This window comes from Phycomyces blakesleeanus (assembly GCF_001638985.1).
Source record: "Phycomyces blakesleeanus NRRL 1555(-) unplaced genomic scaffold PHYBLscaffold_8, whole genome shotgun sequence".
NCBI lineage: Eukaryota > Fungi > Mucoromycota > Mucoromycetes > Mucorales > Phycomycetaceae > Phycomyces > Phycomyces blakesleeanus.
Genome location: NW_017265141.1, coordinates 1,463,311 through 1,485,194, shown reverse-complemented (window position 1 = coordinate 1,485,194; position 21,884 = coordinate 1,463,311). Strand labels below are relative to the sequence as shown.

Below are 21,884 nucleotides of genomic sequence, written 5' to 3'. Positions count from 1 at the left end.
GTTTTTTTCTTAGTTTTTATTAACTTAGTATTTTTTTCTACAATACAACAAATTTTACAATGAGTGGGAATAATCACGGTCTTTACAAATATTTTTGTAGGTATTGGTCTGATACGGTGCAAAGTACTAAGAAATTGATATTACAAACAGATGAGAGGGAAAAAAACCATAAAATAAGAAACTAGAAAGCTTATTCCAAGAAAAGTCTTATCACCATGAATACCTTGGCTGCTGGCCTTCGCAAGTACGAAAGTCTTTGGTCAATTCTGAATATCCTAAGCCAATAAAATCTCTCATTTTTCTTTTTTTGCATTTGCTCTGTCGCAAAATATATTTTTTTCTTTTTCTCTGTCACAAAACTTCTTTTTTTTATTTTTTTCTGTCGCAAAAGGGTTTATTCTCTTTTGCTCAGTCGCATATAAAATATTTTTGCGCAAAATCTACCCAAAATAGTCTAAGACCCTTTTTTCTTCTGCTTTTCTTATTTTTATTTATTTATTTACAAGTAATCAGCCAATTGAAATAGATATTTTCGTTTGAGTAACTGTCTGAAACTCAAAACTTCTACGTATTTTTTTATTTTTGAGCTTGAACCTTATTACAGCCAATAAGCACCCTTAACTCAAAATTTGGCCAAAAAAATTACCATAAACAGGTCAAAAGTCTTTGGGTGTGATGTCTTAATGATAAACTGTACTCAAAATTGACGTCTTAATTTGCTTTTCTATATGATACAATAGGCGATAACAAAATACACGATAATATTTTGATAATTTATGGTATCGGAGTGTACGAAACAACTATGAAGAAAAAAGTCTAGGACTTGGATTAAATATTTAAGGTCACTTATTAGCACCATCGATAGAGTCTGTCATATGAAACTGTTTCAATTAGACCATTTTACTATCATTTTTTAATAAAGTGCATTTAATTTACATGGTCAAATGAGACCATACTTGGAATCAACTGCAAGGATAAAAGAATGGAAACAATACCACAAAAATCAGTAAACATAGTTATCCCAACACTCGTTTTATTTTATTTGGATTTCGTTTATTAGCACAGTGTCGCTAGGATCTTCAAAATTTGAGCCAAATATATTGACATAATAGAGGTGTTATCTAGTGGAAAATTGAATATTTTATCCATTTTTAATTGAAACGGCGATGTAATTTCCAATGATTGTTATACGTTTTTCTCGGTTGACGCGATTTAGTGGAAAATGTATGTGGAAAATTACGAATTTCCTAATTTTCCACTAACATTTTCCATTAATTATTTCCTCAAAATCAAGCTTATTATCTCACTCTCAAATTAAGGTATATTGCAGCCAGGAGTGTCTATTGTATATGTAATTAATTTATTCGATCTTTAAAGGTCGAATTTATTTAAAAAAAAAAAATTGAAATTTATGAGGATTTATTTTTCTTATATTTGACACAGTATGATATTCTCATCAATTGATAAGTTTCCACAACTGCTGCCGGAGTGCTTTGTTTTTTACTGGGTTTGTTCAATCTTTATTTTTTAGCAGTCACACTTTTTCCATTAGATAACACCTCTAATAACCCCTAGTTAGTAAATATATGGTTTATAGTAACCTTGCGCATTAAAATTGCAGTCATAAAAAGTATAACAGCTATTATTCAAAAACAGAAATTATAAACAGATAAATGATAGCGGTTTGACAAAAGAAATCTTTTAATTTTGTACCAAGATGACAATATGATCTCTATTATCAAAGGTGGTTTTCGTAGTAAGAAAGTAGGGCTCGTATTTCCTATTATAGCAAGTAGTATAGGCTCGCATTGCATATTGAAAATACAGTAGTTACCAGCTCAAGAAATAGTAGTCCCAAGCAGAGATCAAATGTAATTGTATGGACAAATAGGATTGTCGCAACGATTGGTTAACTGTGGATAAAAGTTCAATTTAAAGAACACTACTGACAAAATGTTCAGAAAAAAATGGCCCTGCGTTGTACTGTAGATACTAAGCTATATACCAAAATTCTTTTTGCACATGTTACTGGTGCACATCGATCATTAGTCTGATATAATATCAGTCTAAATCGACTTTTATCAGCAACGGGTTAAATTCGATATAAACAGCGAATCGGAAGCCATCATTGAAATGCTTTTAACACAAAATCAAGTACCGCTACATAATCCGAAGATACTCCTGCAAATCCCTAGACATTTCCAGTTACACAGACCGCACGGGCCACACGTGATATTGACTGCAAAACAAAAAAACAAGACAAAAGAGAGATAGAATGAACTTTGACAGCCCAAGGTAATTGTTCTTTTGTTTCTTCAATTTCTCTAATTTTTTCTGCTCTTACTTTCTTCCCTTTACTCTACCCTTTTCTTTCATAAGATTCGAGGTCTTTAAGACATCCTCAGTATCGCCCATCATTACGATACGTGACTGTGTAGGGACTAATAAAATTGTCTACAAAAGAAAACCTTGACAAGATATCTTCCACGACGAACGGGAAGCAATAGACAGTATGCATAGTTTTGTTTAGGCTCTCTAGTCAGATATAAGCCAGAAAGTAATTATATATATATATAAATTACAGCACAAAGTATCAACACATATTAATGTATTGACCTGCTATTTCAATGTTGAATTATATACCTTTAAGCCACTGTTTTTCCAGACTGCAAGATCATGCCTTTACAGAAAAGCAAAAGGCAATAAGAAAAACCGTCGCATCTCACTGTGGATATGTTTTCTGTCCAAAGATGGCGTAACCAAATAATGTACACCTTGAAATCCTCTAACCATAAAAGATGTCTTTTTTTACGACAGTTTTCTGCTTTCAAAATATCGGTGTTTCAGTATGCCAGCATCTTTTTACAAAAGAGACCTCACCAACTGAACTTTGGTTCGCGCATACAGGCCATACATGAAAAAAAAGCATTTGACATCGCAGTACGTATGATAATTAATGAAACATGATATCCTGAAGGTTGCCCAAACAGGCTCTTCAATTAAGGAAGCACTCGACTCACTTCGTGTAGACATTGAGGTTTACACAGAGAGAATCTGTGTTTCTGAGGATGTTGGGCGTTTACTAGTTCTTGTTTATGGTTTATTTATGAAGATGCTTTTACACCTTCCGTTCGTACCCCAAGCTTAACTAAATCAATCAGTAAAACCAATCAAGTTATTAAAAGCGGCTATCCCCTAATGGTAAGTTCCTCGAGTTTTAATCAATATTCCTCACAATGTAGACTAGTACACTCACGTCTTCAATTTCTGTCGGGAGACTTAAGAAAGTTTATGGCGATCAAAGCAATGTAAGAACATACCTGCCGCCTTTCATCAATTTAAGATACAGTCGACGTTGACAGTGTAAAATTCAAGTGCTCATTATACTTTCTCTTCCATCAGGTAAAAATATTTTCTTGCGGGGGGATTTTTCTTAGGAATTGGACACTGAGACCCATGACTTCCACCAAAACCATATTTTTTTCTCAATCCAATTGGTAATGGAAGGATAACTAGTCATTCAAAGTCGTTTGAACTTTTTTTAACACTTTTCAGTCTGTCCACACCAAATATTAATGATCAATATACAAATTGGTCGCTCAGTAATCTCAGAGCTGTCATGACGTTCTTGGAAAATACCCCGGAACAGCCACTTCCCAAGCTCCTCGATTTTTTTCTGGTCGTAGAACTATGAAATCGACACACCTGTAGATAACATTGTGACCATTAGACTGGCCAAGTATATTATGTCTAATAATTGGAAGAAATAAAGAATACAGGAATTGATGAACAGATCCAGAAAAAAAACTTAGTACAAACAAAAGACACATTGCCAAGGACTGTTTCCCAGTATAGTTGTTTAACTTTCTGTAAGAACGCTATCTAAAAATCTTTGCAGGAGCCAATATCTGAGGCTGAAGATAAAATTTTGAGAGCATATAAAGCATGACAAATGTTGGTTGGGTTAGCCTAGCATTGGAATACCTCTCTTGATACAATGATAATCTAAATACATCAAACAACAGAATATTTGGTAGTAGAATATTGTTCAGTTTGATTGAAATTATTACATAACTGCTAACCAGGAAAATCTAAAAAGCTGCAGATATTTTAATGAAAGAAAAATAGGAATATATATAAAGAAAGCTATGTAAAAGTTCTGTGATATATGTTGTAGGTTGTAGCTGGAAAAAAAAAGGTCATAAACAAAAAGAGCCTCCACTGGGAAGATAATAGAGTATCATAAAAGACATTTAGAGCTATAAATATATCAACTATAAGGTGAGTATAGAAGTCAAAAGAAACATGTGTGCAGTTTGGCTCGGAACAACGAGAGCGAAAATGGCATATAAAGTAGCATTGGGTCTATATCACCATAGATACTACTAAAAAAAATCATGATGATGGAAAAATTTACTTTAATTCATGTGGTCCAATAACTATCATTCTTATCTTCTTCAACCTATGTGATACAACTAATACCAAGTATCTACTTTATTAGGATCATGCTCTCCTCGGCTAAATTTGTACCGACCGGTCCGATATGGGGGTTTTTTTTTTTAAAAAAAAAAAAAACTTTAACCAATAATTCATGTGTCTCAATTCCAATATTTTGAAAAATCTAAATACAAAGAAGGTAATGAATCCTCAATGATTGAATGGTTTTACTATTATATATTTGTTCCAGGAAATACATCTTTTTTTTTATTCCTGTTCTTGAGTGATTATAAAACACAAAGCTAATTAAAAGAAGAAAAACAAGCTTCTGCAAAATTAACTACAGTTTGGATTCTTTTACAGGTATGCAAGTGGTTGTAGTAGATAAAGCATATCAGAGACAGGATAGGTGTCATTTATTAACCAACAAGGAGAAAAAGAGAGAGAATTATATGGTAGATACGCATAGGAAATTATAGGCATTCTGTGGTAGACAATAATAAAAGCGTTTGTACCAAAAGGTAAAATGCTGTGATTCGGTTATTGGTTATTTATTAGATTAATATAAATGGTAGGCATTTGTGTGTAAAAATGAAAAAGGATCTCAGAAATCAGATATCTTGGTAGAATAATATCAATTTGATATTGGAAGGGATAACGCAAATTGACATATACTCCACACTGATAAATTAATCAATTCCGATTTTGGATTCCCACATTTTTTGGTTTTCCCACGCTTGTGGCGCTCGTTCGGGTTTGACGTTGCGATAACAGAAATTGTGATAATAAAGAGGTTTTGGCTTATCAATTGTTGAAAGCTTGATCTCCTGATATGTACCATTGCACACAGTAAGATATTCCAGACAAAAAGTGATTATCTATTTCCATCTCTCTTTCTGGTGTGTGTATTTATATGTGTACTATATATTGAGCCTAATAAAGATGGTTTCAAATTTTGGGATAGAAAATGAGCGATAGACACAGGTGGGCTTATCTTTTTCTTATCTTGTTATCTTGTTATTTCTTTATTAGTATTTACATTGTGGACAGCCAGAACCTTGGCAATCATATTGATTACAAAATAGTATTGATAATAATAAAACAAAAACAAAAACAAATATAAATATACGCTGAACAATAAGAAATCTATATATGTATATACATGCACATTAAATAAGATACATTCAGGCCAGACCTTGGCTTGATAAATGTTGAATAGAGTACACATGTTTAAAGATTATTTGCTTGTTTACAAGAAGTAAATAAATAAAGAAGAACGATTTATACATGTAAAACATTAACTTTTGGTTTTATTACTTTAATATATTCAAGTAATGAATGTAAATAAATATATAAAATATAAATATGCTTAGAAAGAAGATCTGTAATGCTGGGTTGAGGGTCCAATTGGGGCAAGTTGGAAAAGACGATAAGGAGAAGTCGAGGGTGAGGAGGTGGGGGTGAGTGGTTTTTGAAGAGATGATGTAAATGCAGGTGATTTATTGCTATTACTGCCGGTACTGCCGTTGTTTACAGAAGCTGGACTAGTAGTATTATTAGTGGCAGGTTGACGAGATGTGTTTCTGGAGTGTAAACTTGGAAAAAGCGACAGGGTATTATTATTTGAGTTTTGTCGTTCAGACAAGGCAGCACCAAGGGCAAGGATAGAGGCTAGGGTATTACCAGATACTTCGCCTATCTGTCCTTCCAGAAATGTGTTGATAATTGCGGATGTATTTTGTGTTTGGAGTGATTGGGTTTTCGAGTGAAACAGAGATAAGGAAGGTAAAGATTCGGCTGTGCTATTGCGACGAGTGTTTTGATTTGTTGAATTTGTGGTATTTTTGCTGGTTGGAGATGATGAATTTGATAGGACAACATCTAAGCTCTCTAATACTTTGGAAGACTGAGATAATAGTGCGTTGATACTGTCAACCTCCTTTTGAAGATCATTTCGTCGTGCCTGCATGACTTGTTGAAATCTCGCGGGTTCGAGTAGCATACTCATGAGAGTGTTTGCGATAGCTGATGTTGGGAGTCCGGAAGCATTGATATTATTGTTGTTGCTATTATTATTACTACTATTATTACTATTACTAGTAGTATTAATGTTGTTTCTATGGTCATTATCATCATTATTAATATTTTTGCTGCTACTGGAAGTAAAGGGAATTCCATGGGGATGAATCATTTCTTCTTCTCCGGCAATCAAAGATCGAAGATTGGGTAGATAACTGTTTGCTTTCTGTGTATTCCATGGTATTTCGTCTACGTGATGTATTCTTGGGGAATATGCTGGAATAAAATGATTACTTTCGAAATCTCTGGGATCTGATAAGGACCTCTTCTGACGTTTATTGTGAGAGTTAGATAGCTGTGTGTTTGCACCGGAAGACTTTCTCCGTGATTTGTTCTGATCTGTGGAGCAATGGGAACAGCTGTTTGTGCTGTTATCGGCAGGTACTTCTTTATTGGTGGCAACTGGTGTGGATAGTGTAGATGGTGTAGTTGTAGGTACAGTTGTAGTAGCTGTAGAAGTAGAAGTAGAAGAAGTAGCTCCATTACTTCTAGAAGACTTTCCTTGGTTTCGCTGACGATTGGACCCATTATTTCCCTTTTCTTTTTTTTGTACGTTGCTAAACATAAACCGTTTGCGTCTTTTGATTGTAGTCTTTTTCATTGCAATTGGTCGTTGAACGCTGTGTAGTTTGTAGTAAAGACCGCATGCGTTGCATATAGTCTGGCCTTCTTCGTTTCGTCTCCAGAGTGGGGTGGTGTTGGTACCACAGTTATGGCACTGTATGGTGCTTGTTGAGCACCGGTTTGCTAATAAGAAACGCGTCTGGCAATCTCTGCAGCTTTTCTTTGATTCGGAGGATTCAGATTGTTCAGGTAGCGAAATGTCGTGAGCTGTTGAAATTGCGCAGCAATGGACGTTTTTCTTTGCATTGGCTGGCAAAGCTTCTGAGGATTTAATATCGATAGCTGGGTATACATTATCTGTGGGTGTGGTCGGCAATGAAGTGTCTTCATTTGATCGAGAGTCTCGACGAGGGTCAAGTGTGTGATTGAGAGACATTTGTGGGTGATAAAAAGTAAGTAAGTAAGAGAGAGAGAGAGAGCAAGTAAAGGATGATAAGGGTTTGGTTGGTTTTCTTTTATAGATTTTTTTTCTATACAATTTTTAATTTTTAATTTTTTTATTATTATTTTAATTGATAATAGATTTGTATTTGGGTAAATGTGCCTTTAATGTTCAAACATCGATAAAACTTTTTTTTTTCTTTTTTTTTCCCGTGTGATAAGATACGACTTTTATAGCCTTTCAAATTTATAAGCCATGATCCTGATTTCCGTATGAGAGATAGGTTTTTGAGCAATTTTTTATTTTTTACTTTTTTTTACTTTTTGGATAATTTTCCAGCTGCTTATCTCAACTGTTCATAAAAGGAGAAAATGTATCTTATCTTTAAAGTGGCTTGTCTTCTATATTCATTTCTCACACAAGACCAATTTATTGCTAACTATTGACTAGTATTATTGCAACACTCAAACAAGAAAACAAACAAGCAAAAATTACATTGAGATGCATCATTGGACAACTATACTCATCTCAACTGCATCCTGCATCCTGTTTCTTGGCATTGCACTATACCAACTCGGAGTAGTCGGCCCTAATCTGACCTCAACTCTCCTTAAACTAACCTTGAGTGAAAACAATAAGAGCCAGATATTGAACAATACCCATCTTAAAGGATATTCTATCCGAGTAACCCAACAAGCACTTTGTGGCAGTGAAGTGCAGGTATTCTCATAATTCTACACCAAAGATTACTATTATTTTTTTTTAAAAAAAAAATCTACGGACAAATATATATAAATACGTCTTAGTTTTCTGGCTATGTCGATGTGCTTGATACAGACGACCACTTCTTCTTTCTGTTTTTCGAATCCCAGGGGTCGCCTGCATCAGACCCTACCTTATTGTGGCTCAATGGTGGGCCTGGCTGCTCTTCAATGGCAGGGGCGTGGGTAGAAATAGGGTAGGATTTCATCATGAAATAAGGGTTCATGTTCTTATTACAAACCTATATGCATTATCAGGCCTTGTCTTATCAATGGCGATGCAAATGGGACCCATATTAACCCACACAGCTGGAATAAGCTGGCTAATCTGATTTTTCTTGATCAGGTAAATATCAATTTACACAATGATTTTCACATTTTTTTATAGAAATGTAAATACGTGAGTACATTTAAACATGTGCTTTTCAAATAGCCTGTAGGCACAGGATACAGTTACGGTAAATCTAGAGTGACAAGTTCAAACAGGGCTGCCCAAGATGTCTATGCTTTTCTGCAAGTCTTCTTTCGCATGTTCCCAAAGTATAAAACGCAATTTCATATTGCAGGCGAGTCTTACGGTAATTGACCTCCCTGCCTTATAGTCTCTTTACCTCTTTATCTTTTCATTAAACCTTCTGCTTAGGAGGTCATTATATTCCAACATTAGCTGATGTTATATCTACTAACAATGAACATGCCCACGAGAATGACCTTTTGCCAATTGAATTGGTGTCTATCTTGATTGGCAATGGTTGGACAGGTTTTAGTACCCAAATTGGATTTTATGAAGATTATGGATGCTCTAATGATAGTGATTGCAAGTATGATCCAAAATATTAAAAATAATAAGAGAGAGAGAGAGAGAGAGAGAGAGAGATAATCTAATCCTATTTGCATATATTCACAATCATAATCATAATCATAATCACAATCTAGATCAACCCATCTTTGATGAGCAAGTATGCAAGTCCATGCGAGATACAAAGGCTCGGTGTCAATATTTGGCCGATCTCTGTTATAAGTATCCATCCCGAGCCACATGCTATCCGGCCGGGCTTTATTGCAAACATACCCAACTGGACCCTTTTGAAAATACAGGGCTTAATCCTTTTGATATCCGAAGAGTATGTGGACAGACTACAGACTATTGCTACCAAGAGATGTACCGTTTGGAAGTGTGGGCCGACAAAGACTATGTAAGACAAGAACTTGGCGTTGATCCGCAGGTTGGCCAATTTTCGCACTGCAATCCAGCCATGGAAACACGTTTCGTCCTATCAGCTGACATGTAAGCCCCAAAAATCGATAGCCTATACGCCACTACATGATAGTAAATCTGATTATCAGTTGTTGTTGTTGTTGTTGTTGTTGTTGTTATGGCTATTAGGGTATATGACTTTTCTCATTATATCTCGCAATCCTTGACAAGAGGCGTGCGAGTGTTAATGTTCGCAGGTGTGTGGGGAAAGATAAATATAAATATATGTGTATATGTGTATATGTGTGCCCTAATCTGTTTGGAGTTATATTATACTAGGTGACATGGATTGGCAGTGTAACTGGTAGGTTGCACGATTCTGGGTATCTGAATGCGATTGATACAAGATTCACCCGGAAGGATATTATGATAGGTATGGAAACAAGGCCCTTTCTCTAGGGCTGGAATGGCCAGGAAAAGACGAATACCAACAGGCAAAGGATGAAGTATGGCGGAACAGCGATACCAGAAAGATAGCTGGTTACGTTCGCTCTTTTGATAAATTAACTTTCATAAGAATTCTAAATGCGGGTCACATGGTAATCTTATTTTATTTATTTTTTATTACTAAATAAAGAGTTTGGAAGATTAAGTGGGTAGAATTAACTTGTACATATATCTTTTGTAGGCTATTTTCGACCAGCCAGAAAATGGATTCGACTTGATTTCAAAGTGGATAAGCAATCTTACTCTTCAAGATATGTAAACTGAAAATGGCTCTAAAACTAAATTAGCTATTATGCATAAATGAGGCATATCTTAGTGCGCACGAAAATTGTCAAGATATCAAAAGACACAAAAGATAACACTTTAATTATTGAAAACCCTGAACTGTGCACACCGCAAATTTAACGTTATTTTAATCTCTCACGTTTTATCTTATATTTATTTTTCTATTATAGATTGTATTAACTGTAATGTAGAATAAAATAATTAGGTAGTATCTTTCATTAATTATCTTTGTTGCTGTTTTTCTATTTTATTTTTACTATTATTTGATAGTTGGCTTGTGCTTTTGATACATAAATTACACACATTACACAATTGCTTTCAGGATGTGTATAAAGATAATTATCATCGTCACACTTTCTTTCTTTTTGATGTTGTTTGAAATATATACATGTTTATGTTTGTATACATGTATATGCAATGAATATACAGTGATAAATTAATAAGAGATAAAATAAAGAATAGGGAGACATACAGGCAAAATATATAATTCATTTTGTTGCTGTTGCTGTTGTTGTTGTTGCTGTTGTTGTCGATGTTGTTGCCTAGTGTACAATAAGTAAGGGAATTTGATTGAATGACTTTAAATATCATTTCACAAAACAATCTGCGTTGTTTTTGTGATGATCTAAAATATAAAGAAAAAAGTGCTCGAGAACACTTTATTATCATCTATTAGTCCATCATCTGGTCGTCCTGTTCGATCCTTGTGTCATCCTGAACCATTTGCTGAATAGGATCGCCATGACCAGTCCTTTATAAAAAAAAATTACACACACACACACACATACACAATGTTAGCCACCAAACACTTTAAGCATATAATACTATATTATATTATATTTCTCATATCGTTTCAGCAGTCCATATTTACCAATTGATAGTATATCTACATAAAAGATAACGGCAAATATAGATACATCATTAGAAATCCCAGTTATTGGTACAAAGTTGATCTAACAGTCAATCCCCAGATAATACATATTATTATTATTTTTACCTGGTAACCTTTGGCTTGTCTGCCAAAATATTTCTCTGCAACTTCTCAACAATGACTTCCTCGGGAGGTTCAAGACGCATTTCTTCGTCCATATATTCATTGTTCACATAATATCCAATACGAACGAATTCTTGGTCATTGTAAGCACAGCTCAGGAGAACGACTGTTACTTCCAAAAGGTTGTTCTTAGGCAGCAGCTCGATTTTGGGTGCATCGGCCTAAATGATTCGATTGTAATTAGGACCAACCGCAGCACTTATTCTTCTAATCACGCAAAACTCAGTTGTTCTACTTACAGCAAAGATAAACTTGTTGATTCCTACAGGAATGGGACCGACCATTATACAATCAAGAACTTGGTCGTGGGTCTTGTCGTCCGCACTGCCAACATAAACCATCTTCCATTCAAGATCTGAGCAAAGGTGAGCAAATCTGATTCATCATCGTCTTAAAAATAAAATTAAAAAAAAAGCTAAGAAATAATTACCTTCTTTAAGTTCAGCATTGCATTCAAAAGTAATTTCAAACTGGAATGGATTTGTAAAGTAAGAAGGGTTGTCGAGAACCTGAATGTTGAGGATATTGACAAGTGACATTGGTAAAAAGTAAAAATAGGATTAAAAGAGACAAATAATTGACGCGACGCGTATTTTTGGCGTTTTTTTTATTCTTTTTTTTTCTTGTCTGGATTGTATAGAAAGAGTATTATATTATTCTAAACACCGACCAAAAAGGCAACAAAATCTACAAAATTCTTGAGTTTCCAAGTGGTCAGTTTTCTAAAGATTTTAATAGGAACTTTAATTTTATTTTATTTCTTTAAGACGTTTAAGCGGAGAGTATATAAAGTAGAGTTTGTCAGCTGTCAATTGGATTGTATTTTTTTATTTTAGCTTTTCCTTAAAAAAATGTAAAGATTAAAGTCGGACGTTAAATAGGCTTTTTTTTTTTTTACTTTCTTTAGAGTAAGTTAATCCGAAAATAGAAGTTAATTTTCTCATTTCTGAAAGTTGCTCACGGACTACGATTTTAAGGCTACAAAAAAAAAAACGTTATCGATCGCAAAAATTATACTCCATATTTAGAAGTCTTACAATTCTAGAAAAAAAAAAAATGTTGAAAGTCCGTGAATTGTTTCACTGTTCTCTTGCAAGGACAGAATATTTCTGATTTTCATATACGGGGTATTTGATTTCAATTACTGTAAGCACTGTTAAGGAGAAACCTTTTCGCTATCATTTTATTGGCGTTTCGTGCCCTGTTTTGTTGACCAGATCCTTATACATCCTACCTGCTAGTACACTCTTATCCAAAGTAGCAAGGAAAATGATATAATTAGCTGAGAACCTTTTTTTTTTGTTTGCTATATTCTCAAGTAGAACTATAACTTTGGAGTATAATATTCTTTATAGAACTGGCCTATTTTTATGTGCTCAGCACTCCCACCTTTTTTCTTGTACTCGCTCCTAACTATATGTTGTATTTTTGTTATTGATAGGAATCTTCAAGGTGGAAGAACTATATACATATAGAGTAAAATGTGTAGTATTTAGTATATTGGCATATTTAGTTGATAGTATTATTTTATGCGATTTGTTTTATCATTATTATTAAACCATAATAATATCTTCATGTATTAGAATTCTTTAGCTGGTGAGTGGCCGATTAGCTACTTTACATGGCACACATATTTTCATTCAACAAATATTGTGCTTCAACTAATACAAATCTTTTGTTAAAAAATATATATGTATATATAGAGTTTTAAAGAAGAGGCATGAATTTACTGTATATCTGATTTGAGCAATAATACTCAAGTTTCTTTTTTTAAAAAAAATAAATAAACAAGTAAAGAAGTACTTATTACTTTCGATTATTGGTAACTGATTTTATTTTCGTAGGGAACGCAAGTAATTTTTGAATTGGTTTATTACAAAAACAGTACTGTAAGTGATCAAGAAAAAAAACCATATTTAACATAAAGAGAGAGAAATACTAATGAATAAGGCCTCAAAACCACTTGCAGTACAATCTCTACAAAAAGGCTATTGTGCTATATAAAAAAGGTGAAATTCAGAATTTTTATAGATCGCACATGAATTCATAAGCTTCTTATTTTCTTATCAATAAATAAATAAAGTCTATCTTTTATTTGAGGATTTTGGTATGCAACACTATATATACATATACAATAAACTCTCACATAATATGCCCAGCTGCAAGAGTTTAGCTTCGACCAAGAGATAAAGATTATCAGATAGTTGCATATATATATATATATGTTTATAAAAAAAATGTGCCCAATCCTAAGCTTGCTGTTCCACAAACACTGCTTTACAACAAAACCATTGTTAGTGCGTTGGTGCGTTGTTAAAGGGATAGTGACGTAGCACATCGTGAAAGTGAGTTGTCGGCCTACAAAAATAGCCGTACAGAAGGGGCAAAGCTTGTGCCTGTCCTTTGGGAAAAGTTCAAGGATGGACCGCAGAAAGGAAGAATTAGAAAAGAAGCGTCAAAAGTTGGCTGAGCTCCGTCGGGCCAGAGAAGAACGCAGAGCGATTCTGGAGACTCAGTCAAACCACACACAAACCACTTCGGTAACATTAACGACAAATACATTAATGTCCAAGGAATCTCATCCAGATCACATTGTGGTCTTTGCTTAAGAACTCGACTGCTGGAAAGAACAGAAAAGCCATTGATGATCTAGTTGCTCTTGTGTTGGGTGAACGTCCACCTGCTCCAGCTTCGCCTGCGGCAGCCGTGGCTACATCTGACCAAGGATCGGACACTGGTTCAGATTTCGCCTCATCAAGACCTCAATCTGCCAATCTCAGCTATTCTATTCCAGGCACACCCATCAGCACGTAAGAAAATAGAATCTTATTTCTAAGAAAATCAGCTGTCTTAATCAATCATCACATACACACACATATATATATATGCATAAACAATCAAAAACAAAATGAAATGAAAAATCGATATTTATATATGTCTTTTGTGTGTACAGAAACGAACAACGCCACTCTCTCTCTTCACAGCCATCTCTGTCAACACCAAACTATGTGGCAGAATTGACAGATTGTCAGGCATTTGTTGCTGACATTCCGCCTCTTGTAAGAAAACAATGAATGTACTGATATCTATGATTTTTTTGGGGGCTGACTTGGTGTGATTGACAGGAACATGTGGTCTATAGTAAAGAGATCCAGACAACCGAGGGCTCGTTTGACACACCACAACTATCAGAAGAAGAGATCCGTCGACAGATTGTCGAGGAATTTGAACAGGAGGAAAGGCAACGTCAGGCAGTCATCGAAGAAGAAAAAAAACGAGCTGAACAAGAAAAGAGTGAAGAATTCAGAGGTAAATTAATTATTATTACTATTATATTTATATTTATATATCAAGAAGGAGAAATATAAGCACGGTCTTGATCTAATTCTGTATTTTATTATAGATTTGACTGAAGAAGAACGCAAAATGATTGTGTCAACACCCGAGTTTCTTGATTTTGTTGATACCTCGTCAAAAGTTGTTGAAAGAGCTCTGAATGAGAAATATGATTTCATGAAAGATTATACCCTTGGCGTCGATGTCGAAAGGTAATGGTTGTCAAAAAAAGTTTACCATGGTAATATATATATATATATATATTTATCTGTGTGTGTGTGTAATTTTTTTAATGCCTTTAAAGTGATGAGAGTTCAGGAAAGCGAGTCAAATACGTTTGTGAATTCTGGGATGAAAAGTGGTCCAAGAACAGATCGGTCACTGATGTTGACTGGTCATCCAAAGTAAACTATTCTTACAGTGAACGCTATACGACCAAAATCAAGGAATGAAACTGATCATTTTTTGCTGGCTTTGATACCCTTTCTTTTGCTATTTAGTACCCCGAGCTACTCGTATCTTCCTATAACAAAAACCCAATGGCACTAAACGAGCCAGATGGTGTTGCGCTTGTGTGGAACCTTCATTTGCTAGAACGCCCTGAATTTGTATTCCACTCACAGGTAATAACGATAATAATAATGATAATAATAATAATAAAAGATATTAATGTATATTTTATATATTTGTAGTCGGATGTCTTAAGTGTCAAGTTTAGTGAATTCCATCCCAACTACGTGATCGGTGGTACCTATTCCGGTCAAATTGTACTCTGGGATACCCGTGCCAAGTCCCTTCCTGTGTTGAAGACTCCTTTGTCTGCAGGAGGACATACTCATCCTGTTTATTCACTTGAGATGGTTGGAACACAAAATGCACACAATCTTATATCCGGTAGTACCGATGGGTTTATTTGCTCATGGCAACTTGACATGCTTGCCCAGCCTCAGGTATATTAATTAGCTTACTATAAGCCACGTAATATATATATATATATATACATAAGCCATCAAGTATTGATTTTATACTCTGACAGGACTATCTTGAGCTGCTTCATCCTGCCCACAATAAGACAGATGAAGTGTCTGTGACATGTGTAGGATTCCCAGATAATGAAACCACTACCTTCTGGGTAGGAACCGAGGAGGGTAATGTTTATCAAGCCAATCGTTACGATCGCGCCGGAAGGTAAGGCACTATTGAGCTACCCGAATGAATTGAAGCTCAAACGACTCTATATATGTGTATACTTGGGTATTGTTTATAATTTTATAGCAAGGCAGGAATCAACCAATATGATACTTATAAAGGACATCACGGCATGGTTACTGGCATGCAATTCCACCCTCTTGTGGGACCTGTTGATTTCTCTGACCTCTTCTTGACATCTTCTGTTGACTGGACAGTCAAACTTTGGCGTTCAAAGGTAAGAAGAAGAAAAATGAAAAGCAGTAAAAAAAAAGGAAGACTAATATTATAATCATAAATTGGCTGTAATTTGGCTCCCACTTAGTCTGTGTCAAAGACATCGACACAACCTACTACTATCACTCCCCTGTACTCCTTTGAACAGGCTGATGATTACGTGTATGATGTAAAGTGGTCTCCATCACACCCTGCTCTTTTTGGATCTGTAGATGGCCATGGACAATTTGATCTGTGGAATTTGAATGCTGACACAGAGGTAAGTCAATTGCATCTCTTTATTTAGTTCATATGTTAAACGGTATTGTAGGAACCATTTGTGAGCACGCCGGTTGGATCTGGCAAGGCATTGAACAAGTTGGCTTGGGATAAAGAAGGCAAGAAGACCGCGATAGGTTCAAGCGACGGTCGTGTCTATGTTTATGATATTGGAGAGGTAAAAATAAAAATAAGTAAAATGTCAGTGAGAGTTTGTATACATGTATTAATTTATCCTGTACTTTGTTTTATAGATTGCCAATCCAAAGCCGGATGACTGGCATTTGCTTCAGAAGAATATTTCTGAAATGATATCTAACCAAGAGAACCCTGGAAAATAAGCACTACTCTTATCATATTATCCCATTAAAGTGCATTCGACTGGGTGTCATTGGGAGACAGTTATTGGCATTAATTATCAATAAATATATATAAACCAACTTGCCTTCTATTGTGTATCTGTGCCATTAAGTAAGGCCCACTAAACAATTCTTATATCAAGGGAAATGTTACAAACATACTTGTGTGACAGCGAGAGTAAGGGAAAAAAAGCATCAAAAGGTACAAGAAAGTGTTAGGTAGAAACTGGAGCCAAAAAAATATTATATTGTGTGTATATAATATATATATAGTATAATAATATAATATTATAATAGTAATCAACTATACATAGTGTATTCCGCTAAGCAAAGAGTGTAGGTTAAATGAAATCAACCTTGACCATCTTCACACACCTCCTTTTTATTCACACTCCTTTGACCTACTTTAATTCACAACTTCATTCCTATACCCATTAGAAAGAAAATAAAAGATGTCGTTCCTGACTGCCCTCTTTGATGCAATTGTCTCTGCTACAAACATGTGCATCCCAAATTCAAACATCAGTATTAATGGTCGCGCTTACAGAATCATCAAACTTTTAGGAGAAGGGTAATATATATATATATATTTAATTGTTGCATCTAGTACAATGTCTGACTATAGTGTGTATCGGTCTCAGAGGCTTTTCATTTGTTTATCTTGCTCAGGATGGGTCTGGTAACCTGTATGCCCTCAAGAAAATTCGATGCAATATGGGAACAACGGAGGAAGCTTTAGCACAGCGTGAGGTAGAAATGTATCAATTGTTTTCCCACAAAAATATCATTCGTCTTCTCGTAAGTAAATTGAAACGTTGGATTTTATAGTTTATATTTTGTATTTTATATACTTTACTTATTATATGTGAATTTTCAAGGATAGCGCCACTGTCACAGAATCTGATGATAGCAAGACGATTTACATATTCTTACCTTATTACAAGGTAAGAAAGAATTAATACACGGACACACATATACACCCAGGCGCACACGCGAATAGCTTCAGTCGATATAAATATAGATATATAGTATAAGTGGGAAACGGAACAAATGTTGTTTCTGGATGTCTTATACGATGTGTGGATATAGAAAGGCAACTTGCAAGATGCCATTAGTCGCAACCAGCTTCATTCGACACATTTCTCGGAAGAACAGGCATTGAATATCTTCCGTCAGGTGTGTGAAGCCGTAAAAGCATTGCACACATACACAGTCAAGGGTGTAGCCAGAGATCAATACGAAGCTAATGCTCCACAAAGTATTCAAGACGAAAATGCCCAGCAGGCCCGAGCCTTGCTTGAAGAACAGACTCATCAGGAAAGATCAGAACCACAACAAGTGCAGGGAACAAGAGGAGATCTGATGCCATGGGCTCACCGGGACATTAAGCCAGGGTAAATTTAACAAATGTAAAAAAAAAGAGAGATAGAAAGAGATTTCTTTATAGAATACTTGTACATAATTGTCTCTAATGCAAGTGTTGCTTTAGAAACGTTCTCATGTCCGACGATGGTGTCACTCCAATACTTATGGACTTTGGATCGGCCTGTAAAGCACGTATTGAGATCCACTCTCGACAGGAAGCACTTGCCCAACAGGTAAAACACATACTCCCTCTCTCATACACGCAAAATGACTAGCAATAATTAATAAGTAAAAATTAAATAACCTTTATTAAAGCTCATTCACATCTCTTTTAATTAGGACATTGCTGCCGAACATTGTTCAATGCCTTACAGGGCACCCGAATTATTTGATGTCAAAACTGACTCTGTGCTGGATGAAAAAGTTGATATATGGTCTTTGGGTTGCACTTTATATGCAATGGCCTATGGACAATCGCCATTTGAGATGAATATGAATGAACAGGGCGGCTCGATGGCATTGGCTGTTCTCAATGGACAGTTCAAATTCCCTTCGGGCAATGGTTATGAAAAACAGTATTCAAAGGAATTTAGAGACTTGATTACTTGGATATTAAATGCTGATCCCAAAGCACGCCCAGACATTCACCAGGTAATAAGTGTAAAAATAAAGACGCTTGGTATGAGATTGTGTGATATATGTTATTTTTTTGTCTTAAATATATATGTGTGTATCTTTGTAGACAATTGCAAAGGTAGACGAGCTACTCGCTAGACCTCGCCAACAGAACTAATCAGTGTAGCAAAATTAATTTCAAAGAGTGTCTTCTTTTTTTAAATATATATATATATATTTCGATTTTACATAAATTATGCACACACTTTCAATTCTACTTTATAGTCTTGACAAAAAATTACCAAATTTTAATTTTATTCTTGGGGCAAGAAAGTATGTAAAAATGTTTCCAAACCAAATAGTAATGACAATAGTAATACTTATATCTTTCCAAAACGTTCTTTGTTTATTGAATCAAGTAGGCCTTGGCTATTAACTAGTACTTTATTAGATCAGATTGGCTTATTTGAATATCAACTACACTCTTAATACGTAAAATAATATCCAGAATATCCATATCATATAGCGTCCTGATAATAGAATATAATACATTAAGGATGTGGAAACAAGTTGGTGCTTTTGTTGTACAAATACTTGTACATACTCTTAGTATGTTTCTTAAAAAATATATATACAGATTGAAAAACAGTTTATCTCGGCCCTTCAACAAAATACCAATCTTCAAAGGAATGTGATTTGAAGGATGTATTTCTGCAACTGAACAGCTTTATTCAAATAAAATAAAATAAAATACTCCCCTCAAAAATGTTAATCGGATGTCTGTAGGATATGTTGGTGTTCCCGCTCTCATAGTGCCACAAAGTATGTCTTCAACGAAATAATCAAATCTAATTCATACTACTGTAGGTTGCCACAAGTTTTGTTTACATGCAATGTCATAAAGAAAGAAAGAAAGAAAAGGTAAGAACAAGTGTCTAGGGTGTATCGATTACAGCAACAGTTGTTGTTTCTATGTAGGAATTTTCAAAAATCAAACTTACCCCGGGAGAAAACAAGGAAGTGTCATATCAAATATTGGAGTCTAAGCGTAATCATACTCCATATTAAAATAATAAAGCTGTACGGTCTTAAGACTTTTTAGTAAATATCGATCGTAATTACGATGCTCTACACTATACACCTTTATTTGTTTGTTTGTTTATTAATAAGTATCCTAATTATCCAATGATAGACCACAAGCTATAAGTATTATTATTTTGGTAAATTGGTCCATGGCTTGCTTGTGTTTCAAGAAGAGCTATACTTCCAGTATGGCATGTGAGATAGGATTTTTTGGCCAACTTTGTTCCCAGATGTTTACGAAAAATAACAATAATGCTTATATTTTCAATGCAGCCAAAATCATCTTTATTATCATTTTGTTACGTTCTGTTATCTCAAAGCGCAGAATACATAAAGGCAAATATGAACAATGATTAAATAAATGTCAGCTTTAACGATTCTTCGGATTTGAGAAGCTCTATCTACCTTTCTCTGCGTAAGAAACCCCAAGACTAGTTTCTTACATTTTTTAAAATACTGATGTTCTGCGCCTTACATATTGTTACAATACATTTGCCTTCTTCTTTAACTGGTAGAAAGAAAAATAAAAAATAAAATAAAAAAATAAGCTCAAGGCAACAAAGGTTAAGACATCATTATCCGAAATTATTAACCTTTAAACAGCAGTAAAGGGCAAGCTTCTAGTACGTAGAGTACATACACATGAAATCGCATTTTTTCTTGCTTTTTTGTTTAACCTTATGATATCCACTTATCTTATTTTGATATTTGACTGGAAGTCCCCTGTATGCATATCATATCGGTTCCAGTATTTCGAGATTTCTACCAGACCTGGTGCGAATTCGAAGTAAAGTTTTCCTAGTCATTTGCCTTTCTTTGCTTTGAGATATTTCTTCTTGATTTCTTATCGATAATTTTTCTTGTCTCAATAACCGCTCACGTTTAACCATACTATTTACCACCAACCAGAAAGTCTGGACTGGATTAAGTTCAGCGGAGTGTGACGGAAAATAAGCACATCAATATCCTCGCCATTTGATATACTTATGCTATACCTTTATTTATATATGTATGTATATGTATGCGTGTATTGCCCAAAAAACAACAATACAATTGCTCTATTACTTTTCGTTTTTGCCCATTTAATATATTGTGATTTCTCTAAAGCAAAAAGATAGATAAACGGAAATAGTGATTCGCTATATTACCAGTGTTTATCTGGTCTTTATCATTTAGCCTTTTGTTTTTTAATTGCCTTTAGCACTATCTCACCAATCTCAACCAGGTTGGAAGCAGAAACGGCATCTAATATGAACGTTGTTTCTGATCTCGTTTTAGGTGATTTAACAGCAGCACGGATACCTCTTTTAGGTCAACATCTTGAGCGTCTCATAAAGAGACACACAGTTCATCTCAGGGATCATTTTAATTTATTTATTGTTTTGTTCACGAGCCCAACAATTATAATACTCCTTCATTTTATGATAGGGGATTTTTTTATCCACAGAGTGAAAGTCTATTTGTCCAAGTGAATGGCTACACTTTCTTGTCGTAAAACATTAAGCGACAATATAGAAACTTCCCAAAGCCAGTGAACTTTTTTCCTGTAAATACTGAGCTACTTCAACAACAATACAGTTATTCATCTTAATCGATGAAAGCTTTGATGACTTTCCGATAGACTTTTTTTTAGAATCAGTTTACGATCTGACTTTTTTCTTTTTCTTTTGCAACTATCAAAGATAATATTACCACGTTCGTTGTGTCGTTTAATACATCTCTAAGTGGTACCGATTACAATACCCAGCTGCTTAAATAGCAGTATATGACCCCGAACACTGGTCTATATATTACTTAAAGAAGATCTCATTATGACTAATACTATATTATACTAATTATAATAGGTATACTCGTATATTTCAATTGACTGTTTCACCTTGTCTTTATCGTCTGGCTTAAATATATATGCCTTTTACGACTATAATGACAATTACCGCTAAAAAATAATAATTTGAAACCAAGTTTAGAATACTTTTTCAAGTAGTTACTATGTGAAGCAAATCTTTTGACAGTAGAAAAAAAATGAGTTGGTGGTTGGCTTTGCTCAGCAACAGCAACAAAATTATATCTATATATATATATATAGATATATTGTTAAAAATAATTGCGAATTCCG

At 34.6% G+C, this 21,884-nt stretch overlaps 6 protein-coding genes across 6 annotated transcripts; 4 read left to right on the top strand and 2 right to left on the bottom strand.

The window, feature by feature from the left end:
* Positions 1 to 2,766: 2,766 nt before the first annotated feature.
* On the top strand, positions 2,767 to 3,694 carry PHYBLDRAFT_67861 (hypothetical protein; the record flags this gene model as incomplete). Its single annotated transcript, XM_018441859.1, has 4 exons — positions 2,767 to 2,940; positions 2,978 to 3,098; positions 3,248 to 3,308; positions 3,508 to 3,694. The coding sequence occupies 4 exons, from the start codon at positions 2,767 to 2,769 to the stop codon at positions 3,692 to 3,694; spliced, it is 543 nt and encodes a 180-aa protein (XP_018293138.1).
* Positions 3,695 to 7,084: 3,390 nt separating this feature from the next.
* On the bottom strand, positions 7,085 to 7,240 carry PHYBLDRAFT_104342 (GATA-type zinc finger transcription factor; the record flags this gene model as incomplete). The annotated part of the gene is made up of 1 exon (XM_018427840.1): positions 7,085 to 7,240. A coding segment is annotated over one exon (156 nt), but the record flags the coding sequence as incomplete, so codon positions are not given.
* Positions 7,241 to 8,328: 1,088 nt separating this feature from the next.
* Positions 8,329 to 10,247, top strand: PHYBLDRAFT_111683 (hypothetical protein; the record flags this gene model as incomplete). The annotated part of the gene is made up of 9 exons (XM_018428228.1): positions 8,329 to 8,480; positions 8,542 to 8,629; positions 8,717 to 8,861; positions 8,927 to 9,094; positions 9,220 to 9,571; positions 9,671 to 9,738; positions 9,821 to 9,845; positions 9,915 to 10,080; positions 10,170 to 10,247. Coding segments are annotated over 9 exons (1,242 nt in total), but the record flags the coding sequence as incomplete, so codon positions are not given.
* Positions 10,248 to 11,266: 1,019 nt separating this feature from the next.
* Positions 11,267 to 11,866, bottom strand: PHYBLDRAFT_111665 (hypothetical protein; the record flags this gene model as incomplete). Its single annotated transcript, XM_018428226.1, has 3 exons — positions 11,267 to 11,488; positions 11,567 to 11,682; positions 11,758 to 11,866. The coding sequence occupies 3 exons, from the start codon at positions 11,864 to 11,866 to the stop codon at positions 11,267 to 11,269; spliced, it is 447 nt and encodes a 148-aa protein (XP_018293135.1).
* Positions 11,867 to 14,449: 2,583 nt separating this feature from the next.
* PHYBLDRAFT_97162 (hypothetical protein) lies at positions 14,450 to 16,660 on the top strand (the record flags this gene model as incomplete). The annotated part of the gene is made up of 10 exons (XM_018444004.1): positions 14,450 to 14,636; positions 14,731 to 14,875; positions 14,968 to 15,067; positions 15,164 to 15,286; positions 15,356 to 15,613; positions 15,700 to 15,851; positions 15,939 to 16,089; positions 16,177 to 16,347; positions 16,399 to 16,524; positions 16,601 to 16,660. Coding segments are annotated over 10 exons (1,473 nt in total), but the record flags the coding sequence as incomplete, so codon positions are not given.
* A 407-nt stretch (positions 16,661 to 17,067) lies between these two features.
* On the top strand, positions 17,068 to 19,020 carry PHYBLDRAFT_181056 (hypothetical protein). Its single transcript, XM_018438409.1, has 7 exons — positions 17,068 to 17,276; positions 17,347 to 17,503; positions 17,584 to 17,649; positions 17,795 to 18,099; positions 18,195 to 18,303; positions 18,410 to 18,721; positions 18,813 to 19,020. Exons 1-7 carry the CDS (start codon positions 17,158 to 17,160, stop codon positions 18,861 to 18,863), a joined length of 1,119 nt encoding a protein of 372 aa, XP_018293133.1. The 5' UTR covers positions 17,068 to 17,157; the 3' UTR covers positions 18,864 to 19,020.
* The last annotated feature ends 2,864 nt before the right edge of the window (positions 19,021 to 21,884 follow it).

Bases quoted from the DNA above. Each gene is read 5' to 3' on its own strand.
- PHYBLDRAFT_181056 (XM_018438409.1), top strand. From the start codon at position 17,158: ATGTCGTTCCTGACTGCCCTCTTTGATGCAATTGTCTCTGCTACAAAC. The intron at 17,277-17,346 runs GTAATATATATA...TATCGGTCTCAG, and splicing joins ATCAAACTTTTAGGAGAAGG to AGGCTTTTCATTTGTTTATC. The intron at 18,100-18,194 runs GTAAATTTAACA...GTGTTGCTTTAG, and splicing joins CACCGGGACATTAAGCCAGG to AAACGTTCTCATGTCCGACG.